General features: G+C 38.2%; 1 protein-coding gene across 1 annotated transcript in view; it reads right to left on the bottom strand.

Moving 5' to 3' along the window:
* Window positions 1-8069: 8069 nt before the first annotated feature.
* LOC134661467 (failed axon connections) overlaps window positions 8070-24203 on the bottom strand; it is a 34273-nt gene continuing 18139 nt past the window's right edge. Inside the window, exons 2-6 of the mRNA XM_063517578.1 lie at window positions 16388-16523; window positions 15843-16045; window positions 15404-15541; window positions 10426-10701; window positions 8070-8331 (exon numbers count right to left, since the gene is read on the bottom strand). Of these exons, the coding sequence (XP_063373648.1) occupies window positions 8266-8331; window positions 10426-10701; window positions 15404-15541; window positions 15843-16045; window positions 16388-16523 (819 nt within the window). The 3' untranslated portion in view covers window positions 8070-8265. The remainder of the gene's footprint in view (window positions 8332-10425; window positions 10702-15403; window positions 15542-15842; window positions 16046-16387; window positions 16524-24203) is intronic.

Genomic DNA, 24203 nt, shown 5'->3' with positions numbered 1-24203 from the left:
TTTTGCAAGCTCATAGTGAAAAAATTGGGTCGTAAAAGCAACTTTTCTCGAGGTATCGAAATTTTAACTATGCAGAACGCTTAGAAATTCTGAAAAAAAAATGTATACATAACTCATTTTCGTCAAACTGTCCTTTGCGCCAATTGAACCCAAAGGTATATATATAGATATCTATCTCTTTGAAGGCCGCAAGAATATGTGACACGCTCTTATGGCTCTACAAATAAGGTCGTGTCAGATATTATTGAGGCCTTTCGTTGTGTAACATATTATTGCAGGTGACTGTATTAATAACGAAATAATAATTATATACAATTTGAAGCTAAGGTAAGTTATATAGTAATAACATCATCGGAATACACATATGAGTTCATTGAAATTGTCATTGAATTGATTTTGCGCCTTATCGAAAGCCGGACAGAATACAGTTGGTACCTAAATAACGTATTACCTACATCTGAAGACTTCTGTATTTATTCGGTTTATTTAGTATGCGCAATGCGCATCTCAACAACAATCAAATGAATTAGATTATTTACATTTAAGTACGTCACGTTTGACATTAACAGACAAGGAAAGCAAGATAAAATGTATTGTTTCTCTTTCTTCTTTCAATGGAACGTTTTTACAGTTCCTGTTCCTCTAAAAAGGCCAATGGTTAACACTAAACTCAAAATGCTCTCATCTGCATCTTAAAAAAAAACAGCTTGGGTCACTGACCTGTCCCAGTAAAGTGAGGTAGTGTGCGTGAATTGTGCTTGTGTGTGAAATGGGGTAATTTGACGAATCTGAAAATTTTCCCCGGGCATACCTCGCCTTAGCCGGCATGCTAGAAAGAAATGGAAGTTACCGTCAGCTGATATTGTTTGTTCGTCTCATAAATGTATACGATTCTAATCTTATTTTCTCAGACTTTGGTAATGACTGTTAACATAAATTCTATGCAATATTATTATATTTGCGGGTGACGAATCTTACTTCACCGTGATACAGTTTTAACTAGTACGGGGAGTAAAGGACTCATTCATCTCATAATATAATGTATAACCTTGCAACTAAATTAGTCTTTACGTAGGTACCTAAATCAGATTGATGTATGTACCTCCCTACCTTAAATGTAACTTTTACTTGTGTTATTGGTGACCGTCAGGATGACAGGACCGTGATGGCTATTTATAACGAGTGTTACTCCAAGCAGTGGCGTAACTAGGGGGGTGCTGGGGGGGGCACGTGCCCCGGGCGCCGTCCAAGGGGGGGCGCCAAAATGGGCCAAATACCTCCCATAGAAAATGGACCAGCCAAAATGTAGGAAACAGTCATATTTTTTTTTTCGCGACTTAGGGGTTGGTCTCAAAGTAAAAATTGGTCAGTATAATCCCAAAACCTCCCTGGCAACGGAAATGCAGTTATTTTTTAGCCACCCTGTATACAGGGTGGTCCAAACCTTGACGTGAAAAAAATTTTTTAGAATCCTAGCTCGTCGTTGGTTATCAGAATATACCCCATGTATGTTAGCCGATTTTTAGTAGTTTTCGAGTTTAACTTTTAACTTTTGTTAAGAAATTCCGGGGTGAAGCTTTGCGTTGCTTTTATGCCTTCTAATAATTGTTCGTGGTATTTGCACTGATAACATGAAATAGCGATGGGGAAGTGACCCCATAAAATAATAGTAGAAATAACAAAAGAGGATTTTTGTAATGAATTACTAATTTGGAAGCTTTCCACCTCAGTTCCTTTGGCCGGCGACTCTGACAAATTATGACTATTAAGTATCAGTTTTTTGACCTTTTAAAAAAACGTAGGGTCTAGCAGTTTCTAAAATAACCAAAAGTCTTTGAAATTGCTTGTATTTTTTATTTATTTAGGTAAGGGCAACATCTAAGCTTGACATGCTTGAACGTAAAAGTTTGTCTTTTTTTCCCAACTCAGCCAAGTGAGGATGCTGATTTTTATTTAGCAACTGCGCCGTTTGTGAAGGATTATGTTACAAAAAGAAATATTCAAAAAAGTTCAATAGTTTTTTTTTAATAAATAATTGCTTCACCCCGGAATTTCTCAACAAAAGTTAAAAGTAATAACAATAAAAATCATAATTCTAAAACTACGAAAAGTCGGCTAACATACATATTTTGATAGCCCACAGCATGAGGAATCTAAAAAAAAATTTTGGACGGCAAGGTTTGGACCAACCTGTATAACACATGCCGTGCCAACATCTCGTTCTGTGATACTAGAATGCCGTGAAAAACCTGTGTCAGGTATTGAGGTATCCAGAGTTTCGGTGTGGGATCGGGAGAATTTAGTCCAATTCAATCCCACCAAGGCTCAATTTTGCGCGTTTACCGCTAAGAAAACCTCATTTTTCAAGGCACAACTCATCCCATGTCAGGGAGTATTGGGAGCCTCGGTGTTGACATCTCCATCAATGACGTCAAATAATTTCGTAGCCACCTTGCTGGGTAGGCTGCGCTCGTATCCAAAAAACTCGGTGTGCTCAATAAAGGGAGGCGATACTTTACTCTGGGGCAGACAGATCCATAGGCGTACCCACGGTGGGGCAAGGTGGGGCAGTTGTCCTACCCTGGTCTCTGACCATAAGCTAAGAATCTCTGTTTCAACCGTACTCTGTTACAACGTCCCCAGCCTCCCCTACTTCTGCCCCTCTCTTAGTGATGATTTCCAATTTTAAGTGAGTATTTCCCTCAAGTTGGTGTGGTCAAAAATGTAGTGTGTCACTCGGTAGAAACATTGTTTAAACTTCATGCCTTGAAATCCTCGCAATGCTCAAGATTCCACTTTCAAACCACTCACTACGCTCGTGGTTCATTTTGGATTGGCCAAACAACATAAAGTAAATGTTGTAGTAAAAAATATTAACTTTTGAACAAACTTTTAGGCCCGGTTCACATTGACTGGCTGCACCACTGTGCACATACGAAGTTTATTCTAGCTGTAACTTTTTTAAGTTAAGTCGAAATTATATAAGAAGAATAATTATGAGAGGTACTAAATAGGTACTAAATCTTTGTCAAAAGATGGATTCGATATAACGTCTACAAATAGGGGAACTGGACTTGGTCCTGTCAACCTGACGTCAGAATGGCTGGCCACTTTATTTTCAATATTTCTCGATTTCTATTGAGGTACTAAATATTTGATGTCAGGTACCAAATAGTACTAAATAGGTACTAAATCTTGGAGTAACACTCGTTATAAATAGCCATCATGGTCCTGTCATCCTGACGCTCACTGTTATTGAAATAAAGAAATTTTATTATTTATTATTATTTTCTCTTTATTTATTTTTGGTCTTAAGTTAGGTTATTTTATAATATGGATATAAAAATAAAATACAAAAACACTTACAAAAACAATACAAAATACTTATAAACATATTATAAAAAACCTAACCTAGGGTGCCGCCAGCAGCGGGGCAAGGCCCAAGCTGCCGGTGGTCAGGGCTGCAGAGAGAGGAACCGGCGGACTATCCGCGCCGTGTCCAAGATCTATTATTATTAAGACTTATCTCATATATCTTTTGCGTTACCCCCACAACCCATTCGATGTTAAACTACGATACGTTGTCCTAACACCTCTATGAAGTTACTTTCATACATACCGGGAAAACTTTGCTACAACGCGTTACGTAGCGCAAATAAACTTAGGTAAGCAGTGAATGAACTGAGGAATAGGGTCCGGTTGCACCAACCACAATCGAAAGACTGATTAAAAACGTAACTATCGATTGATAACTTCTTGTATAATAAATTTTAGAAAACAAATATGTACACGTGCATACGGCTTGGCTTGGTGTAACCGACCCTACGGCAATAATCAGAGCACGGAATTCTCGTAGCATTTTTGAGCTGTCATAGGGACTTCTCGTTTATCAACTTCCGATTATACATATGTATATCGATAAATACAGAATACAATATGTAAATTATGATTACGAGTAGAAGTAAACAACATGCAGTCTTATCGCGAATGAGCGATCTCTTCGAGATAACCTTTGGATACTAACTGTTAGGAAATTATAAATAGAAATTAATTACATATTGTATTCTGTATTAATCGTAAGTCGATAAACGAGAAGTCCCTAAGACAGCTCAAAAATGCTATGAGAATTCCAGGCTCTGGCAATAATATATTGAATAGGAGTAGCAATAAAACATACCGTTCAGTGCATATCGACTAGGCCTAGTATAGTGGTCTAGTCTAGTCGAGGCACCTCACAGTAAGGATTTGGTAGATATATACTTTAATGGCGACAGAATATATAACACTGAAATCCTAATGAGAACATTGTGTCCACTGAAAGCTCAGTTGTGTATTACTTAGTCGGCACATTTATGGCGAACCATTATAAACTAGCTGAATATGACTTAATATTAGAATATTGACACCATAATTGAAAACCACAATTGCTAAGTGAATTAAGAATGATTATATGAATTAAAAACAACTATATGAATATTACAACTCATTGTTCAAAATTGTCTGCTACATTCTATAATAATATAAACATGCCTGAAAATCTTATCACTATTGTATGGTAATTATAATTACTTTGTAATAATAGTACTAACTTACAACAACACAAATAAAAGTCAAAGTATGTCATGTTCATTAAAATTATCATTACATTATTATAGGTACCTACATCGAAAACGACCATAATCTGCTTCCTGACACCTAAAAGTGATGTTGAGTAAAATCTCTCGTTATAAATATTTAAAATAGACAGCCCGCACTTAACGCCTCGCGACGTCACTCCCAGTGTAAGGCCTGAGTGGACGCTCGAAGCGGAGCGTTCGGCGGGGCGTGCAGCGTGGCGTTGAGCTCCCAAGGGATTTGAGTAGCGTGCACTAAGGCCGCTCCTATACGCTTGCATTTGTTTAACATGCACGCCGCACGCCCCGCCCCGCTGCGCGCCCAACTCGAGCGTCCACTCAGGCCTTACACCCACTAATGACAGCGGCCCAGCTGGACTCGCCCCATATTATACACGCGATGCGATCTGAGGATGTGCTGTGATGGTTAGCATGAGTTACAGCATCCTGCATACCTCTTTCCAGTTCTCGTGTCACACTGAAACAGGCTCCACTATCGGCTCGTTTACACAAGCCTCACTAACTTCTACATTTTTTAATTTAGCCGATTTGATATTGTTTATTGATAATTTATTCGGGATGCGTTTGATCAAAAAACCTCTTCCAACGAGTAGGTACATATCTTATGAATAACAATCGTTTCCTAAACCATTAAATCTTCTTATATTAAACCTTATATTTATTGTGAGTCTAATGGCAGTGATGGTCAGCAGTTGTCGGGAGGGACGTAGTCAACCATTCCCCAAGAATTGTAAAATCAAAACATTACGTCAAACAAAATTTTGACCTTATTGTTATACAGAGTTAACTATTATAGAATTCACGAGTGATTCAACGAATTATTTTCATTTTTCACCAACTCGCTCTTCCCTCCTAATCTAACGTAAACCGTATTTGGTTATGCTTATTTAATCATTATAATCCTATCTTTATTTATAAGTGATATATAAAATATCTTCAGACCTACTACAGACTTACAAGTAGGTATCATTTATTACACTAACATGAATAATGTAGTACCGAGATAAACAGCATTCAAGGAAATCATATGGAAGTTGGTACAAGTTTTCATCCTACTTCGACTAAAAGCCCACAAGTTTCCACAATGACTATCAGCCCGGTATTTTTTTGCAACCAGATGACATGTATCGAATATGTTACATATCTCAAAACTTGCAAGGCGATTAATCGTTCTAGTGTATTCTCTAATGAAGGCGTCGTTCTTGGGCGGTAAGAAACGTGATCTTAAGCACAGAATAAATAATAGTACTAGGTACAGAAGATTCACTCTCTAATAAAACGCTTCTATTACGACAGATATGACCGCTAGGTGGCGCAAGCGCGAACAGGCGTCCGTTCCGTAGCGGTGCGCGGCATCTACTATGGCTAGACACCAAAATTGGTGTGGGCCGCATGTACTTGTAGCGACGCGACGAAATCGCGGAGTGAGCCACGCCTGTCTTAAGCCTGTTTCAGTGGTTACTACAATAACGAAACCTTGGAAATAAGACCTAAGTAATGTGCGAAATCAAACCGGCCATTTTAGGAGACAGGAGCTGGTGTGGTGCTGATAGCCAGCATCTAGTGTGATGCATGTCCAAACGAATGCGGTGGAATGTGGTGCGAGAGCCGGCCTCGCGCCCTGTGCCTAGCACACGGCCGACTCGTACGCTTAACAAATTATTCTTATCAAACAACGGATTCTAATTCGTAAATATTAAAATTTGAGTACACATTCGTTCTTAATCTTAACAATTAATACAATATCAAAAACTTTATGGACTATGAATTACATAATAACATGAAAAACAGTCTTCCAGGCTTTTTCGTTTATCAAAAATTTGTAAATTGTAAATTTTTATTTGTATAAACTGATGAAGTACAAGAATCTCAAAACAGTCTAATTATTTATCAGCTCATTTCTAATCGACGAGCCGTACTTTATAATTTGATAATACTACCCAATTAACTACTAAACATCAGCCAATTTTTGGTATCAATATTTCTAGACTAAACATTGTAGCTTATTTAAAATATTTGAAATGCATAATGAATGAGAGATGACAACGAAATACTTATATGTGTGGATGTTGTGTGATAGGTGGATTGAGTATTGTTTGTGCTACAACTAGACGGACACTACGAGACGAGAGCCGGAGCGCGCGGCGGCGCCAGCAAGGGCGACAGATTTCCTCAATAACCTATGGTCTAAGAGCTAGCCACGTAAATAGGTATGCAATTTATAGAGCAACGAAATCCCTCTAGTTAGTATGCCATACTATCATTATTAATTAATCCGGGCGCCTGGCAGCTGTCTAGAGGTGGGTGTGGGAGTGGATGGGCAACAAAGTGGTTGTAAAATCAATTGAAGGTGTGCAATTTATACAGCTCTGTGTTTGGTGTGATATAATAGCTAATTATGTATTTAATTAAAATATAACAATGCCAGGCGTTTTATTTGGGGGAAAAGTAGTGCCAGGTGATGAAAATACACAATCACTTTGTGCGCCTGCAGGAAGTACTCACAATTGCTTTACGCATACATTGTGAGTCAGGTGCAATTTGCTCGTGATCTTCCTACAGGCGCACAAGTAATTGTGTATTTTTATCGATTTTTATCACCTGGCACTACCCCCAAATAAAACGCCTGGCATTGTTATATTTGAATCAAATACATAATTAGTTATTATATCACACCAAACACAGAGCTCTATAAATTGCACATCTTCAATTGATTTTACAACCACTTTGTTGCCCATCCACTCCCACACCCACCGCTAGACAGCTGCCAGGCGCCCGGATTAATTAATAATGATAGTATGGCATACTAACTAGAGGGATTTCGTTGCTCTATAAATTGCATACCTATTGCCGTGGCTAGCTCTCCGGCTACTAGTCTATGCCAGATCAATTACTTTACGGTTTCATGGATACTTACAAAACATTTCATGGAGTATGAGTATTAATATTATTTACGTACGTATCCCTTATTACATAGATAATTTATCTGAATAAAAAGATTATCTAATCCTGTAAGTACCTAAACAATCATATCAATATTACAATCTTAGAGCTTACTTTAGCCAATTTCCTATTGACATATGAAACTAATAGAAATACAATTTAATAATAATTACAAAAGATGTCAGTCACAATAAAAAGAGCTTTTAGAATCTTAGACAGGACAGATAGTATATGGGTGAATCAACTTTTCTCGTCACTCGTTGCCATGGTTACGTTCTCCTGGGTCACTCTTTAAAACCGGATTTTTAGGCATTTAAATTCACCAAACACGCTTTTTAGTGATCATTATAAACCCTTTCCATTGAGGGTCGTCTACCAAGCGCGTCAGAAGAAGGTGGTGTACAATGTCTTCTAACAAACTATGCTACTATTGTCTCTTGGCTGACCGGACAGAATAACAACAAGAAATTGTTGATCCACCCATATGTTCGAGATTACCTACACGACACGACATCGAGCGAACACATAATGTCGATGAAACATTAAAAGCACACTATATCGATAGGCGCACGGGCGTCCTCGTCAACGAAAAAACGGGAAAGACAAATGGATTTACACGCTTACAATATACAGGATGTATGCCGAGTCTGACTCTAGTGTATATTCAACTGGTGTGGTCGCCATTTACTTATTTATCTTCCGTCTCTTTCTTCTCTTCGGCCTCCTTCTCTACCTCCTTCTCCTTCTCGTCGCCCTACAACAATAACAATGTTGTATATAAAGTGCGTCAAGCAAATCTTGTCAGTAGCAATGTACTGCAAATTAAAGTAGGGTAACACCATGTAACACTTAAAGAGTAGAATTGCGCTAAGAAAAGCAGCAATGTACATCGAACCAAAACGTGTTTATTTTTCCGCCCTTCATACGTCAGTTCGATTGAATTATCATAACCTCAAATTTTAGTAATGTTTACCGTCAACGAGCATGATTGTACATTGTAGGCACCTTAGCTTTGCTTGAGGTCATGTATAGTCTTGGTATTTAATGGTGACAGCAGAAATTTCTCTTGAAATATAAACGATTCAGAATGTAAACAATAAGACGATGGCTGTCATTCACGATCCACATTCTACAGACAACACACAGATGACACGCGATTTTGGAATTATTCGAACACAGTGTTGCTAACCCGCGATTTTTCAAATTTGCCGCCTTTTACTACTGACAAGATTTGGTTGATCCAGTATAGTATTGTCGAGGTTCGGAAGTAGCTACTTGCTGGCTGAGGATTCGTTTTGAAACGGACGACCTTGGGAGTCAGTTTAATTGAATCCGAATCCAGCAAGTAGCCTTCCAGCCGAGTCATATATAGTGCTTTTCTCAAAAATGGTGCAAGAAATAGAAATATTTTACAGAATCAACGTTCTAATTTTCACAAAAAAAAGTAAAACCATTAAAAAGATTTGCTTTGCCGCCTTTAAAAAAAATAGAAGTGTATTTTTCTGCTGAAAATACGCCAACCTATTTGAGACACCTAAATAGCCGCGGTACCAACATTATAATAATAAGTACTGATCATCTGTTTGGCTGTTTAATGGACCTATGCCTTCATTTGATATGGCCATTTCAACTTTTAAAAAGTTTGGACCACAACAAATAATGGAATTTGTATGCAACATTGCAGTCCCGAAATAGAGACTGCAATGTTTTTAACTTTTTAATTTTCGACTGACCATAAACTACGCACTTCGCGACCAATTTTTTAACCGGCAACGTGGACTTTGCCGTCCATTTTTGAGAAAATGTATATTGTTTACCAAATTAACCCTTTCACTGGCAACCACGTCACTGACGCGCGCGGCTACAGCCCAATATCAACCTTCGTGCATTCCGGATAACGCGCCGCAAACTATAGACGTGGTGTTCGAGGGGTTAATTAGAATAGCAGGTTACGAGTTACTTTGTTGTGAACGTAACCATAAAACAAAAACGCAACAGAACTGCCGCGTGCGCAACGAAATAGCCTGGGATAGAGGTGTATCAAGTACCGCGTCATTTGATAGGTACTCAATGTACGGATACGGTGCGTTCCTAGAATCCAAGATACCTACACTTGTTTAGTAAGGCCGATACACTTAAGTTTCAATAACAATGTAAGCAGAGATTACAATAATGTGTCTTTTGTGTTTGTTACCGTTAAATAATAGACGGGTACCTATATTGTTATATAGGGAGGCGAATTGTGTTAAAAAAAATTGTTAAGGTAAAAAACATAATAAATAATTATAATACACATACCTAACTACTTTCCACTAGAGAGGATAGTTGCCGTATGTACTAGTTTAACAACAGTTTTGACTAGGAATTAATAGCGTGAGAATCGGTATGCCGTTTGAGTGTGTTTTCGAATGTCACGTACGTCGATAATAATATGTACATTATGCTTGATAAAAATATAAAGATTAATATTTGTTTATTTTAGAGTAAAACGACAAATACTTATGCTTTTTAGTGGTTCCTATCACCAGCCTTTAAATTTTTTTAGTGAGATTAACTCGGGTGAAAGGCACCAATAATTTTAGTTATTATAAGATAGGTATAATAAAATTATGTATCATGATTTCTTTTTCTTGAACTCCCCATCGGCACACAAACCTCCTTAAGGTTTTGCCCACGATGGGTCTTGTAATATTAACATGCATGTAACTTGTTATTATTCAATAAATAAAAATAAAAAAACCATTTCAGTCTCGGACTGTTTGCGCTCTCATTGCGTTCGAGCGCCAACTACCTCGACTGAAACGAGTGCCTTTCATCCCTTGGTTGACAATCTGCTATTGTAACGTACCTTGCCCTTTTCAGGTTCATCAGGGAGCGGCTGTTTCTCTGCGGGCCCGGTGCCTTCCTTGGTCTCCTTGATGTCCTTGACGGGCTTGGGTAGGTGCGCGTTGAGGTCGAGCGTGGTACAGATGTCGTCCCAGTCGTGGAAGGCGCGCTCCTTGATGCGCGACACGAGCCCCACCAGGTTCGGGAAGCTGTCGTTGATCGCGTCGCGCAGCGGGTGGGCGACCTCCTTGTCTATGAAGTTCAGTTGAGCGAGGTTGGAGAACGCGACCACGTCCAGCTGGCGAGGGTAATAATCATATATCAATCAATCATTTATTTATTGCACCACGGTTACAACAAGAGATGTTACAACATTTATACAAGTAAGTACCTCATGGACCCTAAAAGGGTATGACAAACATTTCCTTAAACTAAGATTTATAATATTTACATATGTCATGCAATAAAGCACAAAAAGTAGCATCGTATTAAATTATATAAATAGAACGAATAAATTACATATTAAAGCTATCTGCGAAGAAATCATTACTAGAATAATATACTTTTCTCGCAAGGAACCATTTCAATCTTTTTGCCTCTGCCTTTATAAAGTCTGGAATATGATTGTAGCATTTAGCTGCTGCATAAAGAGGGCTTTTCCTATATATTTGTAATTTAGGCGCGGGTAGCTCATTTTTGTATTTTAGCCTTCGATTTGGCAGCTGTATAAATCTGTAATATATCATATAGTATCAGTGCGAACGGGGTACGCAAGCGTGTAAACTGTGTAAGGCCTGAGTGGACGCTCATGTTGAGCGTGCAGCGGGGCGGGGCGTGCGGCGTGCATGTCAAACAAATGCAAACGTATAGGAGCGGCCTTAGTGCACGCCACAGACAAGACATCCTCTAGACTGAGCATAGTAACGCTACCCCCTCTGCCACTTATACGGTAGTTTTACTCCATCTTCGAGTCAATCCCGTGCCGTGATTGGTCCGTGTCTTTGAACGAGTGAGAAGTGAGTTGAAGTGAGAGTGAAACAGACATATTTAAGGGTGATAAAAGTACCAGTAAGGCTATAGCTTTGCCAACATTTGATCCATCTGTTGGGGCTATTGAAGCAGCCGAGTGGTGTGCTGAGGTCGATGCCTTAGCTATAAAATACAAATGGGATGATGTTGAGACCATAGCGAGGTGCGTGCCGTTCTTAAGCGGACCAGCAAAAGACCTCTACACTGAATGGACACCGGCTGTGCGAAATTGGCTTACATTGCGAGAAGACCTACAAATTACCTTTCCAAAATGTAGAGATTTGCAGAGATTTCAAAATAGCTGCAAATATGTCAAGCAAAAATTTTTTAACAGTGTCAATGTATGCCGCAAAAAAAACATCGCATCCTCAAACAGTTAAGAATAAATTTCAGTGAATCTGAAATTGTGGAGCTCATCACCGGAGGTATAACCGATCCTCATGCTAAGTCAATAGCCAGCAATGCTGATACATTAAGTAAACTATTTGAAAGACTCGCACGATACGTGCCAATACATAGTACGGCGAGTATATCTACCACTTCAACTACCGATGACGATACCGAGACGGCGAAGAAAAAAAGTTGTCATCCCCGGAACCAATACGATGTCACCGCTGCAACCGTCTTGGGCACTTAAAACGTGCCATGCAAGAATACGGAACGTGCCATTCAATAAACATTCCGAGAGCAGCCCTTCAACGAGTGAAGAAAAAAATATGAAGTGCTCATTTTGTCATAAAATCGGCCATACACATGACAAGTGTTGGACCAAAAATAGATTTGAGCAAAATAAGAAGTCGAAGTAGATTAACTGTTCTACTGATAAAAGAAAGGTATGTACTACAACTACAGTGATAATTAATAAGAAATGGAGTTCATCGTTAGCCTGCAGTAGTTTATTTGAATGGTCTGTCCGATATTTATATTACTAACCACTACTGAAAAGATTACCACAATCTTAGAATCTGAACACATTGCTTTAGAAATTGAGTTTCACAAAGACTCAAGATATCCGATATTACGCAATAGTTGAAATAGATGCAATAACTTCTGATGATATCATTTTCATAACAACTCGTAAAGGTACTCGAATTATAAGGCGACAGCAGTACCCGACTCATGAAAATGTTTATAATATGGACGATGTGATAAATAAAACCGTGAGTCAAGCGCCGAACAAAGCACAGTCAAAGCTACGAGAACTTTTAAATAAGCACTCTGGTCTTATTGCGACTAACAATAACATTCATGAAATAAAAACTGCCGCCATGAACATCAGATCTACGGCACAAGAACCGATTGTTTACCATCCGTATCGTATGTCGTCTTCAAAACGACTTATGTTCAGAGTATTATTAAAGAACTCTTACAAAACATTATAATCTGAGAATCTACCTCTCTCTACGCGTCGCCTTCAGTCATATCAGTGAAGAAAAAGGACTCAAGTGACAGATTATGCGTAGATTAGAGTGCATTTAACAAACGTGAACTTCCTTGCTTGCGAAGTTAAGCGAGGGTCAGAATGGTCGAGCGTTATTTGGAAAATTCAGTTACCTAACACTTAATACGACTGAACAAAAAAAAGTATTAGGTTGTACACCTATGGAATTACATTACTGACAGGAATAAGGTCAGAAGATTTACCTGCGATACGACGAATAAATGTTGATTTACATCAGTTACGAAATACTCCTGGAGAGAGAGACTTCGAAACCAAATTACGATTAAACAGAACTCGAAGAAACAATTTAAAATTAAGGGAAGATGACATTGTCCGTGTCAATAATAACGAACTCGATTAAGCAAGCTAGATCCACGTTATAAATAAGGAATCATTTTCGATTGAAAACGTTTACCAAAAGATAGGTACAAGGTCAAGAGAACATACAAAAGAAAATGATTCAAATTGTACCTAAAGACCGTTTACGATTGTGGAATCGAGAAGCAAAAGAAAATGCACAGGTCATGATAGCCTATTTAATAAACGCTGAGGCAGCGTTAGAAAATAAAAAGTTTGATAGCCTATTTAATAAACGCTGAGGCAACGTTAGAAAATAAAAAGTTATACGCTGTCGCAGCGTGAATAAAAATAGTTGGACGCTGTGGCAGCGTTGATAAAAAAAATGGTACGCTGTGGCAGCGTTAAAGAAAAGACATTTTGCGCTGTGGCAGCGCTAAAGTAAAACATATGTCGATGCGCTGTGGCAGCGCTGTACAAATATAAAATGTCGATGCGCTGTGGCAGCGTGGTAAAAAGATAAAGCGCTGAGGCAGCGGCTTTAATAGTAGTTTATGTGACTGTACATAATGAAGGGCATTAAACACGAGTGTGGGTTTACTCACTTCGTTCGTTTCTTAAAAGGATCACACGAGTGTTTTAATGCCTAATTATGTACAGTTACATACACTACTTTATCTACCCACATATCATAAGCCTTCATGATGCATTCAGGAGCCGCATATTATGACCGGCATCGCGGTGTTGTTCAGGGCCACTAACAATAATTATTAGTAAAATAAAACAGAAAACAAATGCGAAAATGAAGAAATTGATTTAGAAGAATAATAATTATTTACCTACAGTTTGGATGGTGCAATTATTATAATTCACTTGCCCAGCTCGGACAGAAGTATGTTCCTTTGTATTGTTTCCTTGACTTAGCTGGTAATAAGTCATTTATAACGTTAGTTGCTTTGTCACGGATATCAGGAGGCGTCGCCGAAATATCTATATCACCTTGATCGCTCATTTTATGGTTTAAATTCAACAAATTGAACAATTTTATGCAACAAAACAAATTTTAACCTGTAATGGCAGTATTGAAAAGTTTTCTGGCAGCTGTCATAGTTTTTTTTTAATTCAGAGACAAACTAGAGTCGGCCCCAACTATCATATCGTTCGATATCTTACTTACGTGCGACATTTGTCAAATTTGTTTGAAAATTAACAATTCATTTCGAACTAAACGTCATCTCGACTGATATTAGAATAGAGGTCAAATCAAATTTCTTTGTTTTTCAAAGATGTTCGAAATTTGAATGCATAATATTATCGAAATCGATGTTATTATTTAGCAATAATAACATTGTTACAGATAAGAAATTTGTTCTAACAAAACAGTATATTTTTATGGTGGTCATAATGTGTGGTTCTTGGACGCATCATGGAGGGTTTATGATATTTGGGTAGATACAATTTATATTGTGTTCTCCATAGAATATATGAATGCTCTGAGGTGTTATCTATGTTAATGTTGATTAATGTGTGTTTATACAAAGTTATAAAAAATTGAAAAGATCAACCCCTTATACAGAGTTTCTTGCTCATTCTTCTCGGGGGAATCCGCATTCCGAATGAGCAAATAGCTTTAAAATAATATAATCAAGTTTGGTCAATACAAGTCGGTTTGACTACTTAACCGTTTGCTATACACACTGGTTTGAGATTGTAATATTACTGTTTCATTGGTGGATGCTGTATGTGTCAATTAATTACATGATACTTCGAGAGCGAAGTATTTTGCAGGAAGGCCGTGATAGCCGCCCTATCGAAACATTTTTCGAGCACAGTCATGGGAGATAAGAGTCTTTTAAACAATTGACGTTGTTTAACGAGAGTAGACAATTTTAATAAAGCTACTAATTACTAAACCACCAAAATTTTGTTAGTATTCAATACTAATAAAAAATACCTCTGTGGGTAACCACTTGGTCGAACGTAACTAGTGGGAATAATCCCTTATGTTCGTAGGTCTCGCATTACGAGTATTTTGGTTGACTAAGCGGTGTCGTTGAAGATTTCCTGGGTCAGTAAGTAATTATTAACACTTAAACTAGTTACTTAGTCCCATTCTAATGCTACGATACTTGAAAATGACTGTGCAACATTTTACTTCAAGAAAGGTCATATGAAGTAGTGTACGGCTGTAGGTATCGGTTGATAGTATAAAGTAAGCCGAGTTGTCACGCACCAGGGTGGGTTCGTCGCCGAAGAAGAAAGGCCTGTCGGACAGAAGGTCGGACAGCACGCGCAGGTCGTTCTTGCCAAACTCGATGATCTCCTCCTGGCTGTGTACGCCGATGCCGTGGGCCTTCGCCTTTTTCATACCCTGGAAATATATTTAAGATCTCATAAAACTTTATGTACTTATATATAAACCGATACGATTTATAAAATATGAAATAATTAACCGAAATATGTACTTGCTAAACTTTTCTAATAACTTTAATACACTCGGATAAATTGGAACAGCACATTATAATGACAATAATGCCTGTCTTCATGTATGTGTGTCTCTGTAAATGTTTTATTGAGGTTGTGCAATAAAGAGGATTTGTATTGTAATAGTGAAAATTAGATCGGTATTTCTTCTGTAGGTATGCAACTGTAAGAATTGATGATAAAGTTACCTTGCGGCCAGACGTGAACTTGTAGCAGAAGTTAAGGATGGGGTTCGGCAGGCGGGTGTTGAGCGCATTCTGCAGGTTGATCTGGTAGCCCTTGATGACGCTGTCGGGGTACTTGGCGCGCCACCACAGCAGCACCCACGACAGGTGGTTCTCGATCATGGAGATCATGGCGTGCGACAGCACCCGCTGCTCCGGCGTCAGCGCTGTGTATAAAGCAAATAGGTCAGTTGCTGCGAGTCACTTACGATGCGCTCCGAAATGCACATGCGCGTCGTGCCTGATAAATCTAGGATTCTAGGTCGCCGGGGCTCTCGATCCCGAATTTTATATGACAAGAACCTTGCACACGCAAGGTACGATGACCCTAGCTAGATGGTATTAAAAGCATTTTTTCCTGAACGTACGTATAAGTATTAAATTTTAAGTATACATTACTGGGCGACTCATGAATGCAAGGGTTATCAAATAACATTGTAACAGGAGCCTTTGCAACTCTACATGTGCGGTATAAATAAGTAATGAGGTAATGATAAGGCAGTGCGTACCCGCATCGAGATCCTTGTTGAATTTCTCAGAAAGATCTTTGATGATGAAAGTGCTGTCGGCAATCTCTTCACCATTCAACTCCACGAACGGCAGTTGCCCCTTTTTGGAACGGAACTTCGCCTTGTGATCCACGTTCTGAAACAAACATTCAAAATGTATGGTTAAAGAATGGTGCTATAACACTCCACTCGTCCGTCGCAACGCTATTTACAAATAAAGGTTATTTGTTTATAGAGTGCGTACGGTACGATAAGCTTTGCGCGTTTACAGCACGACATATTCTAAGAATAGCCAGCTTGATAGGACTCTACTCTTGATACTAAGAACCGACAACAACAACATTAGTGTTGTTTGAAAAAATATATTATGACTGGACATTTATACTATTATTATACAAAGTAACTTGCAGAAGACTATATGTATTGTAATTGTACATTAGTAGATACACTACTTTATCGAAAAAAATTAATTACATCACAGGGTCGTGTACCTAACTAAAACTAGTCTAGATCTAGAAACAAAACTTAAGTTTGAATGGAAAGCCATGATTGTGAGCAATTCCATAAATATCATTAACCTGTAAGGTTAAAACTCGACATATGTCATTAAAATTCAACCTCTCTAAATAAGATACCACGTACTGTGATAGCAATAGCAATAGGATCATGCAGATCATGCTGAACGGCGTACTCTTGAAACGTGTTATAGGTTTAAGTATCTATACTCTTAAAAGAAAAACAGTCATTCGCAGAATTCCGGATTCGATCGAAGCAGCGCAGAAGTATTTTTTAACAGAAGGCATGCACACGGGAAATATCCGTCTCTTCCACAATATAGCTTTGTCTAAAGGTCTTAAAAGTTTATGTCAACTTGTAACTGAATTTAAGTCACAACTAAACAAAGTCAAAATTGGGAACTGCGATTCTCTTGCTTGTGGTGTATTAAATGGAACGGTGGTCATGCTTATCGCGCGCGATAACGACATGATGTTTAGTTTCTGACAAAGGTAATTAGTACAACAAACAAACGCTTTGTCTGGTCATTATCGGTCGAAAGGCGACCATGATATGCCTCATGTAGTGATAAACATCAGTTTGTGAAAATAAGTAGAATTTTTTTTTTTCATCGTGTGAATCGGTTTAGGGCCTTATGTTACTTGCAAGCTTTTTTCATGGCTTTTGGAATGTTTGACTACTAGCATAAATGCATAAATATACACATTTGGCACTAGGCCACTTAGGTCTAGTTGTGGCAGTAAGTAGTTATTGCAAGAATATGGAACAGTAATAATCTTAACCTAATTTTATGTCAAATCATAATTCCGTTTCAAAAAGGGTGAAGTTTGTATGGGTGTCCAGTGTTAAACAAGTCCCTCGGAGCATAATAAATAGGTGTGGAGTTTCAACTTACGCTTCGCCAGCGTCAAACAAAGCGTCCAAATTACACCCCAATAGCCACCCTATCTCAACAACGGTGACGTCCACCCACGGCCAACTCGCCGTCATATTTTAGGGTTCCGTACCTCAAAAGGAAAAACTGATCCCTTATAGGATCACTCGTACGTCTGTCTGTCCGTCTGTCACAGCCTATTTTCTCCGAAACTACTGGACCAATTAAGTTGAAATTTGGTACACAATATATGTAAGTTTGTGACCCAAAGACGGACATGTAACGTAAACAAATGAATTTTAAATATGGAGGCCACTTTTGGGGGGTAAATGAGAAAATTAAAAAATAAAGTTTTTCAAACTATATCGTGTTATATATCAAATGAAAGAGCTCATTGTGAAAATCTCAATTTTTTTTTGATAATTTTATGATACACAGTTTAAGAGTAATTCAAGAAAATACGCAAAAATTATGCAAAAATACACAAAATAGTTGTTTACCTATAGATGATAGGAAATAAAGGGCTCTAAGTGTATGGGAACTGTATTCGAGTTCGGACAAAGCACCGCGAGGGGCAGGGGGGAGGCGAGAGGCGCGTGGTGTGCTCCCGGCGCCGGGGGGTGCGGCGTTTATCTGCCCGCGTAGCTATGGCAACGGGCTCCAGACGAGCGGGGAGAGCAGCTGTATTGATTTCGACTGGCGAGGTTCAGCGGCCGGCTACCCTCCCGCCCCGCCGAGGCCATCCGCCCCCACTCGTTCCGCTATACTTTGCCGCACAGACCTTTAGCCCCAATCTGTCAATTCGAGTGACATCCCTATTGACTTGTAATATTTACATACATGCAAACGTTTCGGATTTGCACGGCTAATCGGGTAATTTATTAAATTCAGTTTTAATATCGATTACTGAAACCACATTTGGTTCATTCGTGACGTGTCAAAAAATTAAAGCTTAAGAGTCTGTTCGGAAAGAGAAGAGTCGTGGAATGTATTGGACCCCAGCATACATTCCACTTAACTACTAATTTTGATATTATTAAACTTTTAACCTGTAATTAACCTTTTTTTTTGCGTTCCTCTAAATTTGTCCATGAGTAGGTATACTTTAAAGACAAATGAAATAAGTATTATAAGTTTGACGGTTATGAATTATGAAGGGCGCGGCATTAGTTACACTTTATACTATTACTAGTAGCAAACTAGTAATAGTTAGACAGACAGATTAAAGTTTAGACCACTAACTCACGTACTGAGAGTAACTATCGACAACTTACGAGGACTAATGTTCCACTTTTCAAAGTTGTCAAGTTCGTTCCCCTCGCCGTGAATAACTTTTAAACTTGTCATGCCAGATTTTGACAAATGTATTATTCAGTAGATATTTATAATTTATTTTAGTAATACCACTGTATATATCTTGTTTGTAAATAAAAGCCTTTTATTTTATAATTAAATAATGATTTAATAATTATACTTAAATTACGGAAATAAATTCCTACTTAATAATATACCACCACTTTTATAAGTTATTTAAGAATTAAACAATATAAGTTAGCCTAGAATAAAAACAAAGATTAATAGGTACATACTTGTATCCTGCATCTCCGTTCACTTTATTGAGTAAGTGGGTAAGTGACCCGCATCTAACTGAATGATTTGTTGCTGCTCGTAACTACGAGTCTAAGCTAACAATCAACCCATTAAGTTGAGGATTGAACAAGCGGAACGAGTATCATTGATAAAAAGCCCGACGCCACATCACCCGAACGTAAGCTATATGCCGGCTTTATTTATAATATAAGTACACGTTAATAGACAATGTGAAGCCAATCTATCAGGGTTAATTTATTTAATTCGACTTTGTTGCATCTACATATAAGTGTAGCATTGTACTATTAGGTAGGCTGTACACTAGCATTGGGTGAAAACGATAAATAAAAGCGGCCAAGTGCGAGTCGGACTCGCCCATGAAGGGTTCCGTATTTAGGCGATTTAAGACGTATAAAAAAAAAACTACTTACTAGATCTCGTTCAAACCAATTTTCGGTGGAAGTTTACATGGTAATGTACATCATATATTTTTTTTAGTTTTATCATTCTCTTATTTTAGAAGTTACAGGGGGGGGGGACACACATTTTACCACTTTGGAAGTGTCTCTCGCGCAAACTATTCAGTTTAGAAAAAAATGATATTAGAAACCCTAATATCATTTTTGAAGACCTATCCATAGATACCCCACACGTATGGGTTTGATGAAAAAAATTTTTTTGAGTTTCAGTTCGAAGTATGGGGAACCCCAAAAATTTATTGTTTTTTTTCTATTTTTGTGTGAAAATCTTAATGCGGTTCACAGAATACATCTACTTACCAAGTTTCAACAGTATAGTTCTTATAGTTTCGGAGAAAAGTGGCTGTGACATACGGACGGACAGACAGACGGACAGACGGACAGACAGACAGACATGACGAATCTATAAGGGTTCCGTTTTTTGCCATTTGGCTACGGAACCCTAATAAATGAGACCCTCAAATGGGGCATGGGGGTCGCGCGGCATTGTATTTATATCGGAGCATCGTTAATAATGGCATAAGCGCCATCGACAATAAGGTCCCTTTTAATACATAACGTCACAAATATTTGTTTCTTAAAAAATACCTGTAGTTTGTATGTATATGCGGTTTTTCGAGCTTGCGGTGCGGCAGTAATTTTAGTTCCACCCACGCTTGAAACAACCTCAGTCGCGATGTGCGAGTAGCAACAGCTAACGTGACGTCACCCATTGAACTTATGGCGCCAAGGGTGGAAACCGGGGCGGTGGGTGAAATACTTTGTTTCAGTCCAATGCCCAGTAGGCTGTGACAAGTGTGACAACAGTGAAACTGGACCCACAACACAACTAGTGATGGGCACAGTTCCCTGTAGGGCTAAGATAGTCGGCTCTTTATCATTTGTCACCATACCTGTCACGTTCTAACAAATACGTAAGTGCGAAAGTGACGCATGGCATGACAGGTGATAAAAATGCGATCATGATACCGTTGCTGGAATGTTTTAATACTGACTGATAAAATTCTTATAGTAGTGACACTGCCAACTTAACTCATTTTTATAACGGCTTCGTCAAATAATTGGTTCAGGAAAAACAATTTTGGGTCAGTCTCGAGAAATATTTTTATTGTATTTAATACACGATTATTACTTAATTGGATCAACCTATAAGTAACCAATCGAATTTAAACTGTTGTGAGACATACTAACATTGACCATTGATAAGTAACCATTTTGTCATGTTCACATACATATTATCATTCACTCATTGGATCCATTCCTGCCAGCTCTCCTGAAATCACTCATATATTTTTTCGCAGTGATCGGGAATTAATTGGATGTCTGCGAACGCGTTAATCCATTTTGATAAAACATGCGCTTAATGACTTTCCACTACATACTTCACTTCACCAACTTTTGCGTAAATTGAGGTCTGTATTTATGCTAGACACAAGCTCTGTAGACAATATCTATCTTTCCTTTAATTCAAATGAATTGTGTACATGTTAACTGCACATTTAAGAATAACATCAATTTTAAGTATTGTATAAAAGTAATTATATAAAAAGCGTATGTTTATTTAAGGACAAAACAATAATTACACAAAAAATATGTAGGTGTAGGTGCACATGTGCAATTTATATAACTATACTATACAGGGTGCTTCCTGTAACAGGAGCAATAAATTAAACTAAAGGCTGTACTCTTCAAACTGACCAACATTTGTTCAGCAACTTTTAAAAATTATGAATCCTATAGACTTTCTCTTTTTCATACAAAATAAATATTGCCTTCAATGTACGCTGACATCAGTGTGTTTGACGTTGCTTGTCACGCTTTAAACATAACAAAATTTGCAATACATTGCGTCTTAGAATAAACTTTAAAATGTAATAAAAATCAAAACACGAGTTATTTTCAAAAGTTGCTGAACAAATGTTGGTCAGTTTGGGGAGTACAGCCTACAGTTTAATTTATTGCTCCTGTTACAGGAAGCACTTCGATACTTAGGTATATAGCCCAGACCAGTCAGCGTCAAAAGTAGCTCATCAGACTATGCGATTCATTTTTTTAAATATACGTGTCTGATCTAATTCGGTACACGGCGGGAAGAAGTTGATAACTCGAGATATTTTATTGAAGAGATTTGAACTTAAAATTAAATTGCATAAGGTTCAAATTTATTCCATTTTTTCCCGCGAGATATCAACTTCTTCCCGCCGTGTACGGCTATTATGTACAATCATTAAATCTAGGGTATTATATTTCCGGACAACCTAACCCACAATGCCCACATAAATGCAAGGCCAGGAGGGATAGAAGGCTCGTAAAGGGGCAAACGGCAACATGTAATGCGCGGGCAACAGGACGTTCGGGTGGTCTTTATCTAGCCTTAACTGGTACACATTTATTGCTCGAAGCTCCGATAAGAGCGGAGATATTTTTATCGCAGTTAGGGACCGTTAAAGCTCGTAAACTCGTAATATTTATGCATATCAGTATGACAGTTGTGATAGGTATTTGTGTTTTGACCTCTGGTCTCAAACACTAATTTGAAGGAATGTTTTCCTGTGATACATATATTATTTACCTAATCCAATAATAAACGTTTCTTTCATTAGGTATAGTAATATAAGTTATTTTTTCAGCTAGCAAGTATAGTAAGTCAGAAATAATAAATATAATAATACGATTTTTATAACCATATTTTATTATGAACTCGCATGCCTATATCAATATTTTTTTTTGTTTTTTGCTAGCCTATAATGGTGTCCCACTGTCTATATCAATATTAAGTTTATTAAAACCTACTTATGACGTTATGACGATATCAGACAAACCATACAAGTGCGCTCCACGAGTCGGGACCAAATTGGAAGCTAACACAATTTGAAGCAGCAAAGGGCGCTACTACGTGCGGGTCGTGCGGGAGCTCGCCGGGACCGGGACCGGCGGAAGCCCGGGCGCGGCGAGGCGCGGGGTTGGTCGATGGCCGGAGCGCCGGGCGGGCGCGGCCGCGCAGGCGCTGCCACGGCGCGGGTCGAAGCCCTCGCGGCCGCCGACCCGCGCGTCTAGGCTCCCACTCATAACATAATACACCACCTCCATATATCGAATCGGCACTTTGCTAAATCCCGAACGATACCTACTTCTCCCTCCGCTCGATAATGCAATTTCATTATGTAATTGTGCCTACTCAAGATGAGCCTAAAATTATTATTGGGGTCCCATCAGTTACCGGTACTCACACACTTTACGAATCAAATTTTTACATTTTGAACACTACAACATATAATTAATAGAATCATGTAGAATAGTAATAATAATAATAATATGCTGATCATTTATTGGTAATCATTAATACAAGTGTTTTTCTTTATCATTTCGTGGCTAACATCTCGCATCCTCCCCAAATTATAAAAAAATCATTTTTTTCATACATGAGATATTCATATGTAGGTATATGTATACATACCAGATGCTCAACACATATATGGAACATAAGCGCAAACGTCCGCCAACGCACTGTAAAATCAGTAATTAATCATTTCCCAAGTGTTCGTAATAAATAATACTAATAAAACTAACGATATGTAAATACAATCACGCTAGATATCCACGTTCCTGCTATTAACATGCATGTTCTAAGTACGAAAAGGCGCTCTGCTAGGTGGAAGAAACAACAACCATCAAATCGAAGTCAATTTTAACAATGTATGTTACTGTTCAGTAGGGTGTTAAATGTACACAATGCCAGAACACAATGTACCGCCGTTATTTAAACAGAAGCATTCGTAGAATCGCTTAGCATTGTGTGAATATTTGAAGGTTGTAAATTCACATTAGCAAGTATTAGCATTTTTTTATTCTGTGATACTTTTTTATATTATATAGTATTATTCCAAGCTTATCAACGTAACGGTTTAATAAAGCAATATGGCCATACAGTGAACCAACATAAGGTGCTTGTAAGATTAGTTCTAATGACAGTTATTGAAAGCCCGCCAAAACTATACTTTGAGCGATATATGTTATCTGTGACAACTTAGCTTTTGCCTGTCAACTTGTAGAGAATTACCGCAAGATGAGAAACCAGCTTTGTACAACGAATATTAATTATAAACCTGTCAAGAAGAACATCGTCTTTACATTTTTAAGCAGTATACGAATCCCCAGAGCGAGGCCCACAGGATGAGCTAACACAAGGCTGCACCGCTGCAGGCGAGATACCTATAAAAGTACCTACCTACTCGGGGTACCTACCTAATGCCATGTTTTTACGCGCCATTTATAGACGGAGCGCCCTTGAACTTGTTTAATGCTATCCGAAAATCTTCATATTTGCTCATGCTACGTTTGGGAAGTTTTTACGAGC

This window comes from Cydia amplana, chromosome Z (assembly GCF_948474715.1).
Source record: "Cydia amplana chromosome Z, ilCydAmpl1.1, whole genome shotgun sequence".
NCBI classification, from domain to species: Eukaryota; Metazoa; Arthropoda; class Insecta; order Lepidoptera; family Tortricidae; genus Cydia; species Cydia amplana.
Note: the sequence above shows the minus strand (reverse complement) of the source record. Positions and strands in the feature narration are given on the sequence as shown.